General features: G+C 19.4%; 1 protein-coding gene across 1 annotated transcript; it reads left to right on the top strand.

Annotated features, from left to right (window-relative positions):
- Positions 1–6675: 6675 nt before the first annotated feature.
- Positions 6676–7376, top strand: LOC143220668 (NADH-ubiquinone oxidoreductase chain 1-like; the record flags this gene model as incomplete). The annotated part of the gene is given in 3 exon segments (XM_076446277.1): positions 6676–6819; positions 7206–7216; positions 7218–7376. Coding segments are annotated over 3 exon segments (314 nt in total), but the record flags the coding sequence as incomplete, so codon positions are not given.
- Positions 7377–15953: the final 8577 nt, after the last annotated feature.

Here is a 15953-nt window from a genome sequence, read left to right as displayed (position 1 = left end):
GCGTCAAACCGTTTGAGAACATAGCTAATTGGGATAAAGTCAAACACTTTGTTGATGGCCTTACCTTTGGAGAAGCAAACCCGCTGTTTCGAGGATATAACTTCGTGTTCAGAGAAAGAAATTATTCTGCATTTGAGTAACGTGCACCATAACTTCGTCTATGAATTCAAAGGTCCAGTGTCAATCCGTTTGAGAGCGTTACCACCATCTTTGAGATTCATACGACTAAGTCAATAGCTACACCCATCCTGTCTTTCCGAGAGTTAAACATTGCATTCCGGGGTTATATCCGATGAACAGTATTGGCAGAAAACACTTAATATCAGGACATGAATAATGAGATTCAGAGCCTAACCGTCAGAGAACATTACGAATTCGTATAATAGTCATTTTTTAACCAAATACTTTACCTTCCGAGAACCCAACACCCTGCAGCGACTGTGCTCCTTATTTTTCACGTTTACAAATTAGTAGACATATCAGCAGACGGATACATTATTTTCATCCATATATAGGAATATCGAGGGCAAACCGTGCGAGAACGTAACCAGCTCCTATGAGAGTGGTACTGCTACGTCAATACCGCCAACGGTCCTGTGATATCGAGAATCAAACCAGTTATTTCGGGAGTATATCCGCTGGTTAGTATTGGCTATAGACAAATTAATTCGCGGTCTGAATATTAATGTAGTGAGTCAAACTGTCGGAGAACATTATCAATATCAATTTCTAGAAAGTAATACTTCTTTATTTTTGCCCAACACCTTACCTTCCACGATCCTATCCCGATGTTGCGAGTGTCTTTCTTCGAGCTCACGGAAATAAATTATTAGACGTTTTAGCAGTCGAACGCGTTACTCTTTTGTATGAATAGGAAAATCGAGAGTCGAACCTTCCGATATCGATATTATCGTCTTTGAGAGTCGGACGTCTACGTCACTGGCTTCAACTGTCCTGTGATTCCGAGCTTCATACCGAGCATCCCAGGTGTAAATTCGCTGTACAGTCTCGGCATTAAAATCCCTACTTCCCGGTGTAAATTTTGAAGTAGAGTGTTACACAGAGGTGCAAATTTACCTACTGGTATATAGATTAAATATTCACCGAACGTCATACCAACCGCGAAGCTAGCGCGCCGTATAAAGAGAATAAAGTCGGGTTTAGTGAAACACATTAGAGTACACTTCAGTTACGGCATTTAAATTTCATGTATGAAATACAAGCTGGAGTTTGAAACACTTCGAGACCGTAACCACCTTCTATGATATTCGAACATCTAAGTCAATAGCTTCACATCTCCTGTGTTTGATAACGATTGATAACGTTACCAATTATGGTAAAGTCAAACGTTTTACCGAAGGCCTCACCTTCCGCGAACATCACCCGCTGCAACGGGAGTATAACTTCGCGTCTAGAGAAACACATTAGTGTACATGATATAGATGGTCCCCATTATTCAGAGCATGAATTATACGATTTCGGGTCAAACCTATGCAGAGATTGACCACGTTCGCTGAGAGTCGAACGGCTAAGAAAATAGCTTCTGCTACCCTGTGATACCGAAAGTCTAACCAGCTATTCCGAGAGCGCTTCAGCTATACAATATTGGCAATAGACAGCTTATTTCACGGTATAAATACTATGGTAGGGCGTCAAATTGTTATAGAGCTTTATCTTTTGGTGTAGAGTCAAATTTTTTATCGGAGGCCTTACCGTCCGAGAAGCCTATCACGCCACAGATAGTGTCCTGCTTGGAGTTGGCGGAAACAAATTAGCAGAAGTTTTAGCAAACGGACGCCTTATTTTCATGCATGAAAAGAAAGCACGAGAGTAAATCTGTTCGAGAGCGATACCACCATCTTTGAGAACAAAACCGGTCAAGTCGATGGCTGCAACCACCCTGTGATTCCACGAGTGAAGCAAGTCATTTCGGAGTAAATCGCTGAACATGATAGGCAATTCCCACCGTAATTCACGGAATGAGTATTAAAGTAGAGAGTCATACTGTCGGAGATCATTATCAATTGGTATAGAGTCACTCTTTTCACCGAAGTCCGTACCTTCCGAGAAGCCCAACCCGCTGCAGCAAGTGTCTTGCTCAGTGTTGAAGGTAGCGAATTATTATCATTTACTCCGGGCATACATGGTTTGACTCGGTGATTATTGGAATACGTCAGGCTATGGACTTAGCCGTTCGTCTCACGAAGAAAGTGGTAACGTTTTCGAACGGTTATACACTCGATCTTCTATTTCATACGTGCAGTTAAGGTGCTCGACACTAAAACGAATACTAACTTTTTTCTCGGAACACGAAGCTATACCCCCCCCCCCAAACAGCCGGTTTGTTTTTTGAAGGGTAAGGTCTTCGGCAAAACGATCGACTTTATAGGAATTGATATCGTCCTGGAACGGTTTGAGGCTTTATTTTAATATTCAAACCGTCAGTTACGGTCGTCAACTAACAATACTTTCAGTGTGTTTACTCCTGGCATTCTGGGCTTGACTCTCGGTACCACAAAGGTAGGTGAAGCTATTGACTCAAACGTACGATTCACAAAGAAGTTGGTAACGATCTCGAAGGGTTTGACACTCGATCTTCTTTTTCATGTTTGAAAATAATGTGTTCTTCTGCTGCAACGAATACTCCTTTGATTCCTTGAACAGTAAGCATGAAACTCGTTAAAGCGGGATAGGTTCTAGGAAGGTTATGTATTCGGTAAAAGAATGACTTTATACCATTTGGTAATGTCCTCCGACGGATTGACCTTCTACTTTAATGCGCATAGCGAGAACTAATTGAAAATTATCTACTTTTGACAAATATTATAGTGTAAAGATTGCTGCATTGACATTTTCAACTAGTATTGTGGTGAGCTAACTTTATTGCATGTATAATATGAAAAATTGTTCTATTGAAATTTTCTACTGTTGACAAGTTCTATTAAACTTAAAATATAATCAGCAAATTATTAAGCTTATAGATTGATAATCTATCGATATATTATAAAATAATAATTTATATGAAATTTGTTTAACCATTAATTTTATACTATTTAGGTTCTACAAATAATCAATTTTATAGTATTTTAGTCGAGTAGTATGAAATAATATATTATAAACAAGTAATTTTATACTATTTCAGTCGAGTGGTATAAATCGATTTATTATAAATAATTAATTTTATACTATTTTAGTCGAGTAGTATAAACTAATTTACTATAAATACATAATTTTATAGTATTATAGTTGTATAAATAATTAGTTTTATACTATTTTAGTCGAGTAGTATAATAATATTAGTTTATTAAATAATTATAATTTGAAATATAATTTATTTACTATTTATATGTTTATTAATTATGTTGTAATAATTTATTTAAATCTATGAATATTAAATAAATATTTATTAAATATAGTTTATTAATTGTTTTATTTATTTAAGGATACAATATCTATAAGAAAAAAAAAATTTTTTAATATTAATAGGTTTATTAATTACTTAATTTATTTAGGGACACAAAACCTATAAATATTAAATTAATATAATTTTAATATTTATAGGATTATTAATTATTTACCTTACTTTAGAATATAAAATCTACAAATATTATAATTTATTTTAAAGCTTTATAGGTTTATTAATTATTTAATTTATTTACGAATGTAAAATCTATAAATATTATAAATTATTTTAATATTTTATAGTTTTATTAATATTATTTGTAGGTTTATTAATTACTTTATAATATTTTATTTAATGATATAGATATTAACATTTTTGTAACATTAATAGGTTTATAAATTATTTAATTTATTTACTGATAGAAAACCAATAAATATTAAATGAATATAGCTTATTAATATTTATAGGCATACTAATTATTTAATTTAATTAAGAATACAAAATCAATAAATTATAATTTATTTTAACACTTTATAGTTTTATTAATATTATTCATTTATAGGTATATTAATTATTTTTTGTAATAATTTATTTAAGGATATAAATATTATAAATATTTTAATATTACTGGCTATTAAATTATTTATAGTACCTTAATTATTACATATATATATATATATTAATAAAATTTGTTGTAAGTATAATAATTATCATAAAATTATAGTTTATAATTAAAATATTTTTTTTACACAAAACAGAATAAATTAAATTTATAATTTTAAATAGGTTTTTAGTTATAATTTATAATATAAAATTTGCAATTTGAAGTTGAAATTAAGTTTTAAATCGAAATTTCAATAAATTTTTAATAAAATATATAAAAATTTTATTATTGTTGTAATAATTAGTTGAACTAATAAATTTTATATTTAATTTATATTAAATATGAATATAATATAAAAAAATTTAATATTCAAAATAAATATTTATTTTAGTATTTAATTTCTGTAACAATTAATGAAAATTAGATTTGAAAATTAATTTTGAGAATGATAAATTTAGAGCCAGCAATAGCGGTTAAACTATTTTTATAAATTAATTAAATCAATTGAAATTGTTTATTTTATATTCGTCAATTAATGAAATAAATAAATTTTAGATGAAATTTTTAAATTATATTTAAATTTAATTTTTAATTAAATAGATCTTAAAAATTTTATTAAAAGCCAGGATTAGGTACCCTTTTATAGAAAATAATTAATTATTTATTAATTAAATGTAAATCATTAAAATTAAATAATATTCCAGTTTTTTTATTTATTTAGGAAAACGAGTTTATAAATTTGATAATCCACGATAAGATATACTTAAATATATTCTTTATGTATTGTTGTTCCTAGATTTATTGTAAATTATAAATTATAAATTTATCAAAATTTGATATAATATAAATTCTAATAAGAATAGAGGAAATTTAAGATAAAATCAGTTATAATAATATTTAATTTTGAATAATTTAATTTTAATATTGATTTGAAGGAGGATTTATCAGTGAATATAAATAATTATTTATACTGAATATAATAAAAAAGATGTACAAATTGCCCGTGAATTTCATTATAAATGGAATATGTCGTAACATAGTAAAAGTACTGGGAAGTGTTTTTAGTTCTCAAAATTTTATACTTAATAATTATTAATATTTTTAATTAATATCAATTTATATGAATTAAATTTTTATAAAATGAATATTATACATTCAAAATTATTGAATTTATAAATTATTTTTTAATTCATAAATAGATTTATAACAATTAAAATTATAATTAATATTAAATGTTTAATTATTTATTTAGAATTAATTATATTTAAATATATAGTAAGTAATGGAATTGAAATTGAATTTATATTATATAAAATGAAAGTTATTTTATACCTTTTATATCACGGTTAATTAATTTAATTCAATTATCTTTAATTATCTCGAAAATAAATGAGCTAAATATAAATAACTTCTTGTGTAGAATAAAAATTATAAATTTACAATTAGAAATTAAATGCTATTCGAATTTGTTGATATCCAGTTTTTAAAAAATTAAATTAAATTTCGATATAATTTTTTTTTAATTATATAATTAATATATAATTAAAATTTTTATATTTAAAATTTATGGAATAAACTATAAATTTATAAATCACAATTTAAATTTATTATTTTCTGTGTTTGTTCATTTTTTATTAATAAAAAATATATAATAATTTAAAATTGAAATTATAGAAATTTAATTATTTAATATAATAATTTGAAAAAAAAGATTTTAAATTATTAAAAATTTATTATAATGATTAAATTAGTAATTATGTATTAATATAAATTTAATTAATTATTAATGTTTATAATTACGTAGTTAGGCAGATTTATATTATATATATATATATATATATATATATATATATATATATATATATATATATATATATTTACCTGTTTATCAAAAACATTTCTTTTAGAATTTAATTTAAAGTCACATCTGCTGAATGAATTTTTAAATAGATGCAGTATATTGCCTGTGCTAAGGTAGCATAATCATTTATCTTTTAATTAAAGGATGAAATGAAAGATTGAATGAAATATATACTGTCTCAATTATAATTGATTAATGTATATTCTTAGATAAAATGCTAAAATTAGATTATGGGATGATAAGACCCTATAGAATTTGATACTAATTTAATAATAATTCATAATATGTTTAATTAATGTTAATAAATTAATATTTAATTGGGAGGATTTGTAAATTTATTAAACTTTATATTATAATATTTATTATACTTTGATTTAGGGAAATATTTAAATTTAATATAATAATACTAATCAGAAGAATAAATTACCTTAGGGATAACAGCGGAATATCTATTTAAATAACAAATAAATAAAGATGATTGCGACCTCGATGTTGAATTATGATAAATTTTAAATGTAGAAATTTAAAAGTTAATTCTTCTCGACTTTTGAAGTCTTACATGATTTGAGTTCAGATCGACGTAAGTCAGATCTGTTTCTATCTATAATAATTTGATTAATTAGTTGTACGAAAGGACTTTCATTGAGAAATAAATTTATTGTATATAATGAATATTTAAAAATTAAAATAAATATAATTATTTTAACAAATTAAAGTGTGTAAAATTTAGAGTTTAAATAAATTATATTAGGCATAAAATAAATAATAATTTTATTTTATAAAATTTATTATTATTTTTGAATATTAAATTTTTTAATTATAATGATTTTCTTATTAATTGGGGTTGCCCTTTTAACTTTACTTGAACGTAAATTATTATTATATATTCAATATCGAACAGGACCAAATATGATTGGACTCTTAGGTTTATCGCAACCTTTTAGAGATACTTTAATATTATTAACTAAAGAATGATTTATTTTTAATTATTGTTTAATATTTATTATCAGTCCAATAATTATAGTTATTTTATCGTTTCTTTAATGATTAATTTTACTTGAATTAATTTAAATATATTTAGTGAATCTAAATATTCAATAATTTTTGTTTTCGTTCTTATAAGATTAATAATTTTTCCAGTTTTTTTAATTGGTTGATTTTCATATAATAATTATGCAATATTAGGTTCTATTCGATCAATTGCTCGAATAATTTCATTTCAGATTAGAATATTTTTAATAACTATAATTTTTTTTTATATTAATATAACGATTTCCTTTAAGGAATTTAAAATTAAATCAATTGAATGTTATATTTTTTATTTCATTAAATCCTTTATATCATATATCTTTTATTAGTTTATTAGTTGATATAAATCGAACACCTTTTGGTTTAATTGAAGGAGAATCAGAATTAGTCTCAGGTTTTAATATTGAATATCATAGAAGAATATTTACAATAATTTTTTTAGCGGAATATTTAAATATTATATTTATAAGATTATTATTGTTAATTATATTTTTAATTATAATTATTGATCATTATTATTTTTTATTTCTTATATGTTTAATTTTATTTTATTAATTTGAATTCGAGCATTATTATCACGTATTCGATTTGATCAGTTAATAAGTTTTTGTTGGACTGATATATTAATTATTATTTTAAATTGTTTAATATTAATACATTTAACAAAAAAAAAATATAATTTTTTTTTAAGTTAATGAAAAATTTAATTTTTATAATATATTTTCAAAATATATACTTATTCAGGTTTATTAACTTTAATAAATAAAATAATCTCAAAATTTATTTAATTTAAATGATATAATCTAATATAAAAAACATGATGAAGTAAAAAAAAAATATTTAAATAAATATAAGGATATTCAGTAATTTATCCTTCGAATCATGTTAATATTAAAAAATTATTAATAAAACATCAATAATAGTATTGTCTAATAGGACAATTTTTTAAATTTTTTAAATAATTATTATTTATTAAAGGTAATGTAAATAAGATTAAAATTGAAAATATTAATCTAATTACTCCTCCATATTTATTAGGAATTGATCGTAAAATTGAATAAGCAAATAAAAAATATTCTGGTTTAATCTGAACTGGTGTAATTATTGAAACAGCTATTTCAAAATTATCAGGATCTCCAAAATAATAAGGAAATTGAATGTTAATAAATACAAACAAAGTTTGAATAATAATGAATTCTATTAAATCTTGAATTATAAAATAAGGATAAAATGGTATTATATAAATGTTTCTATTTGTTCCTACAGGATTTGTTGATCCGGTAATATATGAAGTAATTAAATGTACTATTACTATTATTACAATAATTAATGGTAAAATAAAATGTACACATAAAAATCGATTTAATGTTGAATTATTAATTGAAAATCCTCCTGAAATTCATTCTACTAATAATTGACCAATATAAGGAATTGCTGATACAAAATCTCTATTTATTATAGCTTCTCAAAACGATATTTGTCCTCATGGTAAAACATTTCCTATAAATGCTATTATTATTGATAATAAAAAAATTGTAGTTCCAATATTTCAAACTATATTTAATTTAAATGAATAATAAAATAAATTTCGTGCAATATGTAAATATATTATTATGAAATAAAAAGATGCTCCATTTATATGAATTAATCGAATCTGTCATCCAGAATTTACATCTTTTATAATACGAGAAATTCCTACAAATACAAAATTAATATTTGGACAATAATTTAATGATAAAATAAAACCTGAAAAAATTTGAAGTAATAAAAATAAATCAAGAATTGATCCAAAATTTCATATAATATTAATATTTATAGGTATAATAATATTGATATCTATATACAATATTAATAATATAAATTACTATGTAAAATATAAAATATTAATATTTATATAAAAAATTAAAAAGTAATAAAACATTAAAATTTATATTTAGTTTTATTTATTTACGGTTTTATTACTTTTTAATTTTTTACATTTACTCATATTAATTTATATTTTTTTTTCGTATTCATTTTTTTATAATGGATGTTATTTTAACTGAAAAATATAAAGTAACAAATAATATTATAATTATAAGAAATAGTATATTAATATTTGAATAAATTTTTTCATATCAATTATTATTAATAAATCAGTATTTAAATTTAAATTTAAATTATTAAATAAATAATTTTTAAATGAAAAATAATTTATTATCAAATTATTAATTAATAATAGTTAAATTATTAATCAATTAATAAATAATCATAGAATATTAATTTTATTACATTTAAATTTTGGTAAATTTAATAAAGTAATAAAATAAGAAAAAATAATTATAATACCTGAAATGTAAATATTTAAACATGTAATTAATTTATATATAAAAAATACATTATAATTAAAACAATAATTTAAAAAAAATAATAAATATGTTACACGAGAATAAAAATTATTAATTTCTAACATTAAATTTATAATTAAAAGTGATATAATTAATGATGTTAAATTTATTGTTATTGTATTTATTATTATTATAAATTATATTTATCTATATGTATATGTATATTATGATATTTAATTTAATTTCCAAAAAAATTGTTTTTAGAAACAAATTTTTGGATACTATAATAATTTTATTTAAAAATTTTTTTGAATTTTATTTATATAAAAATATAATTTAGCTTCAAATAATTAATTATTATTATTAATTTGCAAAATTAATATATTTCTTAAACTATAATAATTGTTGAAATTATAATTATTATTTTAGTGTTTAAATTTATTATATTATTTTATATTAATAATTATTTTTTAATATTTTTAATTTTAATTGAATATATTTCTTTTACTAATTTAATATATTTAATTTGTAATAATAATATGTGAATATATTTAATATATTTAATTTATTCAGTAAGTGAAGCAATTTTAAGATTATCTTTAATAGTAAGATTAAATTATATATATGGTCATCAGAAAGTTAAATTAATTAGGTTAATTAATTAAAATTTTTAAATGAATGAATTACTAATTTTATTATTAATATTTTTTGTTTATTTAAAATGAATTTAATTTATGTATTAATCAAATTAATTTATTATATTCAGTAACTTTTTTCGTAATGATAAAATTAAACTGATTAGATTTAAGGTTCATTATTAGAAATTTAAGATTAAGGTTTTATTCTTTTAATTCATTAATTTTAACTTTCGGAATTTGTTCTTTCATTTTTTTAAATTTAAATAAAGAATATGAATTATGTTCATTAATTAATTATATAATAATGATATTTATATATTTTTTTTTTTATTTCTTTGAATTACTTATTTTTTTATTTAATATTTGTAGCTAGATTATTAATTATTTTCTTATTATAAATAAATTGAGGTAATTCTATAAATCGAATTTTAGCAAGATTTTATTTGATATTTTATACGTTATTTTTTTCATTGCCTTTATTATTTATTCTTTCACGTTTATATATAAAAAGTAATAATTTAAATTTTTAGTAAATAGTATTAACTAGTAATTATATTTCAATATTTATATTTATTTATATATTATTATCATTTTTAGTTAAAATTCCTATATATATGATACATTCTTGGTTAATAGAAGCTCATGCAGAAGCACCTTTTTATGGTTCAATAATTCTAGCATCAATTATCATAAAATTATGCAGTTATGGATTATAACGATTAATATTTACTTTTAAATACTGTTTTTTTTAAATAAATAATTATATTTTAATAATAAGAGTTTCAGATATATTAATTTTATGAATATATGTTTACGCCAGTTAGATATAAAATTAATTGTTGCTATTTCTTCCATTAGTCATACGGGAATAATATTAATAGGAATAATAACTTTTTCTAAATTATGTATTCATGGTAGATATATAATAATAATTTCTCAAGGATTTAGATCATCTGGATTTATTTTATTTAATTGAAATAATTTATAAACAAACATATACGCGTTTATTAATAATTAACAAAAGTTTAATTAATTTCATACCTTCAATATCATTAATGCGATTTACATCATGTTCTTCAAATAGATCTGCTCCTTTTTCAATAAATTTAATTAGAGAAATTTTTTTATTAATAAGTTTAATTTATAAATGTAAAGTTTTATTATTAATATAATTTTGATATTATTTATTAAGATTTACATATTCAATTTACTTATTTTCATTTAATAATCATGGTAATTATTATTTTAAGTTTAACTTATTGAATGGTAAATTAATTAATTATTTTACTTCAATAATACATTGAATTCCTTCAATTATTTTTGTATTTAAATTAATTTTAATTTTAATTTAAATAATTATAAAATATTAATTTTAAAAATAAGTTTTACTAATAAAATATTAATATTAAATTATAATTAAATTATACATTTACAGAATTTATTTATTTTTTTAAGTTTCTTTGTCTTAATTTTAAATTTATATTATTTATTAATTAATAATATTATTATTGTGGAACGAAATATTTCTAGATTGAATTTTATAAAATTTAATTTTATAACTTATTTAGATTCAAAAAGAATAATATTTTTATTTTTAGTATCATTAATTAGATCAATAATTTTATTATATAGTATTAGTTATACAAATTTATAAAATTTTTTAATTAAACAATTTTTTTGTTCAGTAATATTATTCTTAATTTCTATATATTTTTTAATTATTAGTTTTAATATATTATCTATTATAATTGTTTGAGACGGATTAGGAATAATCTCTTATAGGTTTAATTAGTTATTATCAAAAAAATAAATCTTTTAATTCCGGAATATTAACAATTATTTTAAATCGTTTAGGTGATTGTTCTTTATTAATATCAATTTCTATAATAATAATATTTGGTAGATGAAATTCATTATTATATAAATTTAATAATTTAATAATAATTTTATTTATTATATTAATTTTTACTAAAAGAGCACACATTCCTTTTTGTACATGATTACCAATAGCTATAATTGCTCCAACACCAGTTTCATCTTTAGCTCATTCTTCAACGTTAGTAACGGCAGGTGTATATTTATTATTTCGATATTTATAATTATTAGAATTAAATTATAAAAATTTTATTTTATTAATTTCTATATTAACAATGTTATATTCAGGTATTTCTGTAAATTTTGAGTAAGATATTAAAAAAATTGTTGCATACTCAACTTTAAGTCAATTAAGTTCTATAATAAGAATTATATCTTTAAACATAAGGGATTTAGCTTTTTTACATTTATTTATTAATTCAATATTTAAATCTTTAATATTTATATGTGTAGGAAGTTACATTCAGTATTGAAATAATAATCGAAATTTAAAATTTTTTACTTGAATATTTTATATTTATCCAATAAAAAGATTAATTTTTTTATTTTCTTTATTTAGTTTAATAGGTTTTCCATTTATTAGTTGGATTTCATTCTAAGGATTTAATAATTGAAAATTATTTCATTTCAAAAATAAATTTATTTAGAAATTTAAACTTAATTATTAGAACAATATTAACTATTATATATTCTTCTCGAATTATAATAAATTTATTAAATAAAAATTTTAATATAAATTTAATTTACATTAGAGATGATAATTATTAAATTTTTGCATATTAATTATAATCATTTTCAGAATTTTTTAAGGTAAAATTATATTTAATTTAATGTTTATATTAGAAATTATAATTTTAAACTTGTTTATAAAAATATTAATTTTCAAAGCATGTGTACTAAGATTTTTTTAAACAGAATTTTAAATAAATTAATATTTTGAAAAAATATTATAATATTTTATGACAACATTATAAATTTAAATTTAATTTATAAAAAATCTTATTTAAAATCATTACAATATATTTATTTATATGAAATTATATTTGAGAAAATTATTATAAAATTAATTGCAATTAAAGTTATATTATTATTAAATTAAATCAATATTTATTTCAACTTTAAAATTTATAATATTATTAATTTTTATATTTTTATTATTAATTTTTCCAATTAAATTATTTATTTATTTATTATATGTATATTAGAAACAATAATATTATTAATTTTACTTATAAAGTTAGAAGCTTTATTTATTTTTATTTCATTAAATATTTGAGTAGCTTATAGAATGAGTATAATATTGAAAATATTAAAGAAAATTTAAACTTTAAAAAATTTTTTTTTATATTTAAAATAATTTTTTATATCTCTGATTACACAAATCAATATTTTTTTAAAACTATTTACATTTTATTAATATAATCAATTGAAATATTCATTAATTCATTTAATTAATAAAATAATAAATAATGAAAATGGAAAAAAAGAAATTAATAATTCTATATTATAATCATCTATATTATTTAATATAAAAATAATTGGTATTAATACAATAATTTCGGCATCAAAAATAAAATATTAAGGATATTGTATAAAATGGAATTGAAAATGGTAAAATAGCTTTAGAAATTATGTTGAATCAACATTCAAAAGATAACTTTTTTTCTAATTTATTTTTCAATATTATAGGAAATAAAAAATTAAGAGAAAATAAAATTAATGAAACTAATATTAGTAATAAATATAAATAAATAAAATTTATTATAATAAGTATTTTATATATAATAGTTTTATAATAATTATTTAATTCGAAAATAAATTTATTTATTTATACTATATATAGTAAACTAAATTTAATAAATATAATTTAAAATATAAAAATAATCATATTAAATCTTCAAAATGTCAATAACAAATTGAAAATTAAAAAATAATATGATGAGATTTTGAAAAATGATTAAATTTTAATCGTAAAAATGTATAAAATAATATAATTAATCCAATTAATACATGAAATCCATGAAATCCAGTTATTAAGTAATATAATGATCAAAAAATTATACCATTAATCCAAAAATATGAATAAATATATTCAAATAATTGAATTATTATAAATTGTAAGCCTGAAATTAATGCATAAATTAAATATATAATTGAGTTTTTAAATTATATTTTAATATATAATTATAACACATTGAAGGAGTAAATCCTGAATAGATTAAAATAATTGACATAGGAGATCATATATTTATAATTTCAATTGAGGAAGAAATATATATTTGAAAATAACGTCAAAAAAAAGAAATGAAAAATAATAATTCGGATACATTAAAAAAGTTATACAAAATTTTTAAAAATTTGTTACATAATTTGTATGATGACCTTGATAAGATCTTTCACGAATAGCAACTCGTATTAATAAAATGAAAACTAAAATTATAAAAAAATTATTATTAATAATTGATAATTAAATTTGAAATATATTAAATTACTTAAATCAATTATTGAATTTATTAAATTTAATGATATTAATAAAGGTCAAGGTCTTAATGTAACTAAATGATATGGAAAATTATTTTTATCGTCAAATTTTAATATTCAGAATAATATAAAATTATTAATATTGATAATACATAAGTTCGAATGAATGATATAAAAATTTCTAAAATTATTAATATATTTTGAATTAAAAAAGAAATAAAGATTAAATTTGAAAAATTTAAAATAAAATTGCCTAATCGTGTTAAATTAATTGACCAGAAATTAAGATAGCACATAATCGAATTGATAAAGTTAAAGGATGAATAATATTTCAAATTAATTCAATAATTACTATAAAATTTATTAAATATAAAGGTGAATATAAAGGTACTATATGAATAAAAGATAATTTATTGGAATTAATTATTACATATAAAATTAAAGCTACTCATAATGTTAATGATAATATTCAATTAAATAATAAATGTCTTGTTGGAGTAAGTACATGAGGAATAAATCCTAAAAAATTAGTAATAGAAAGGTATATTAATAAATATATACAAATAATAATATTTGAATTATATTTATAAATTATAATGAATTCTTTACATAATAATATAATAAATTTAATAAATAAAATATTAATTCAATTTATAGTAATATAATAATTATTTAATAAAATTATATAAAATATAAAAGTAAAAGAAATAAATATTCAATTAGAAATAAAATTTCTATAATTATTTAATTTAATTATTGGATCAAATATTTCAAATAAATTTATAAAATTAGAATTCATTTATTGAAATTAATTTTTTTTTTATATATAATTTAAATTAATTAATATATAATTTAAATTAGTTATTAAGTATAACAAGTTAAAAATTATAAAAATATATAGTTCACATGAAAAAATGGGTCTTATTTGTGGAATTCATTGAAAGTAATTTTTACTATTATTGATTTAAAGATCAATTCTTTTAAATGTAAGATATTTAATGATTTAAATATTTAAAAAATATGATGGAATATTAATTTTAAATTGACAATTTAAGGTCATATATTTTAACTAATTTTTAAATTAAACTTTATTTTTAATTCATTTTATAAAATTTGTTAAAGATGTTCTTTTAACAGTAATTGGCATAAATCTATGATTTATACAACCAATTTCAGAACAGTGTCCAAAATATAATCCAGCTCGTAAACAAAATAAATGAAATTGTTTAATTCGTCCTGGAATTGCATCAATTTTAACACCTAAAGATGGTACAAGTTCAAGAAAGAATTACATCAGTTGATGAGACTAATAAACGTAAAGGTAATTTTATAGGAAAAACTAATCGATTATCTGTATCTAATAATAGACATTGATTTATTGATTCATATATTAATATATATGAATCAAATTCAATGTTATTAAAATCAGAATATTAATAAGATCAAAATCATTGATGACCAATTCATATAATTGAAAAAAAAGGATTTAATAATTCATCAATACAATATAAAATCTTTAAAGATGGAAATCAAATAAATAGTGAAATTATTATTGGAATAGTTGTTCAAATTACATCAATTAAATGATATTTTAATAAATATAAATTAATAAATTTATTATTTAAAATAGCAGCAATTAAATATGAATTAAGAACAATAATTATTAATGTAATATTATAGTGAAATAATGTAAATAAATTTAATTATCACAGTAAAAGGAATTTGAATTTTGAAA

The sequence above is a fragment of the Lasioglossum baleicum genome, unplaced genomic scaffold (assembly GCF_051020765.1).
Source record: "Lasioglossum baleicum unplaced genomic scaffold, iyLasBale1 scaffold1420, whole genome shotgun sequence".
NCBI lineage: Eukaryota > Metazoa > Arthropoda > Insecta > Hymenoptera > Halictidae > Lasioglossum > Lasioglossum baleicum.
Note: the sequence above shows the minus strand (reverse complement) of the source record. Positions and strands in the feature narration are given on the sequence as shown.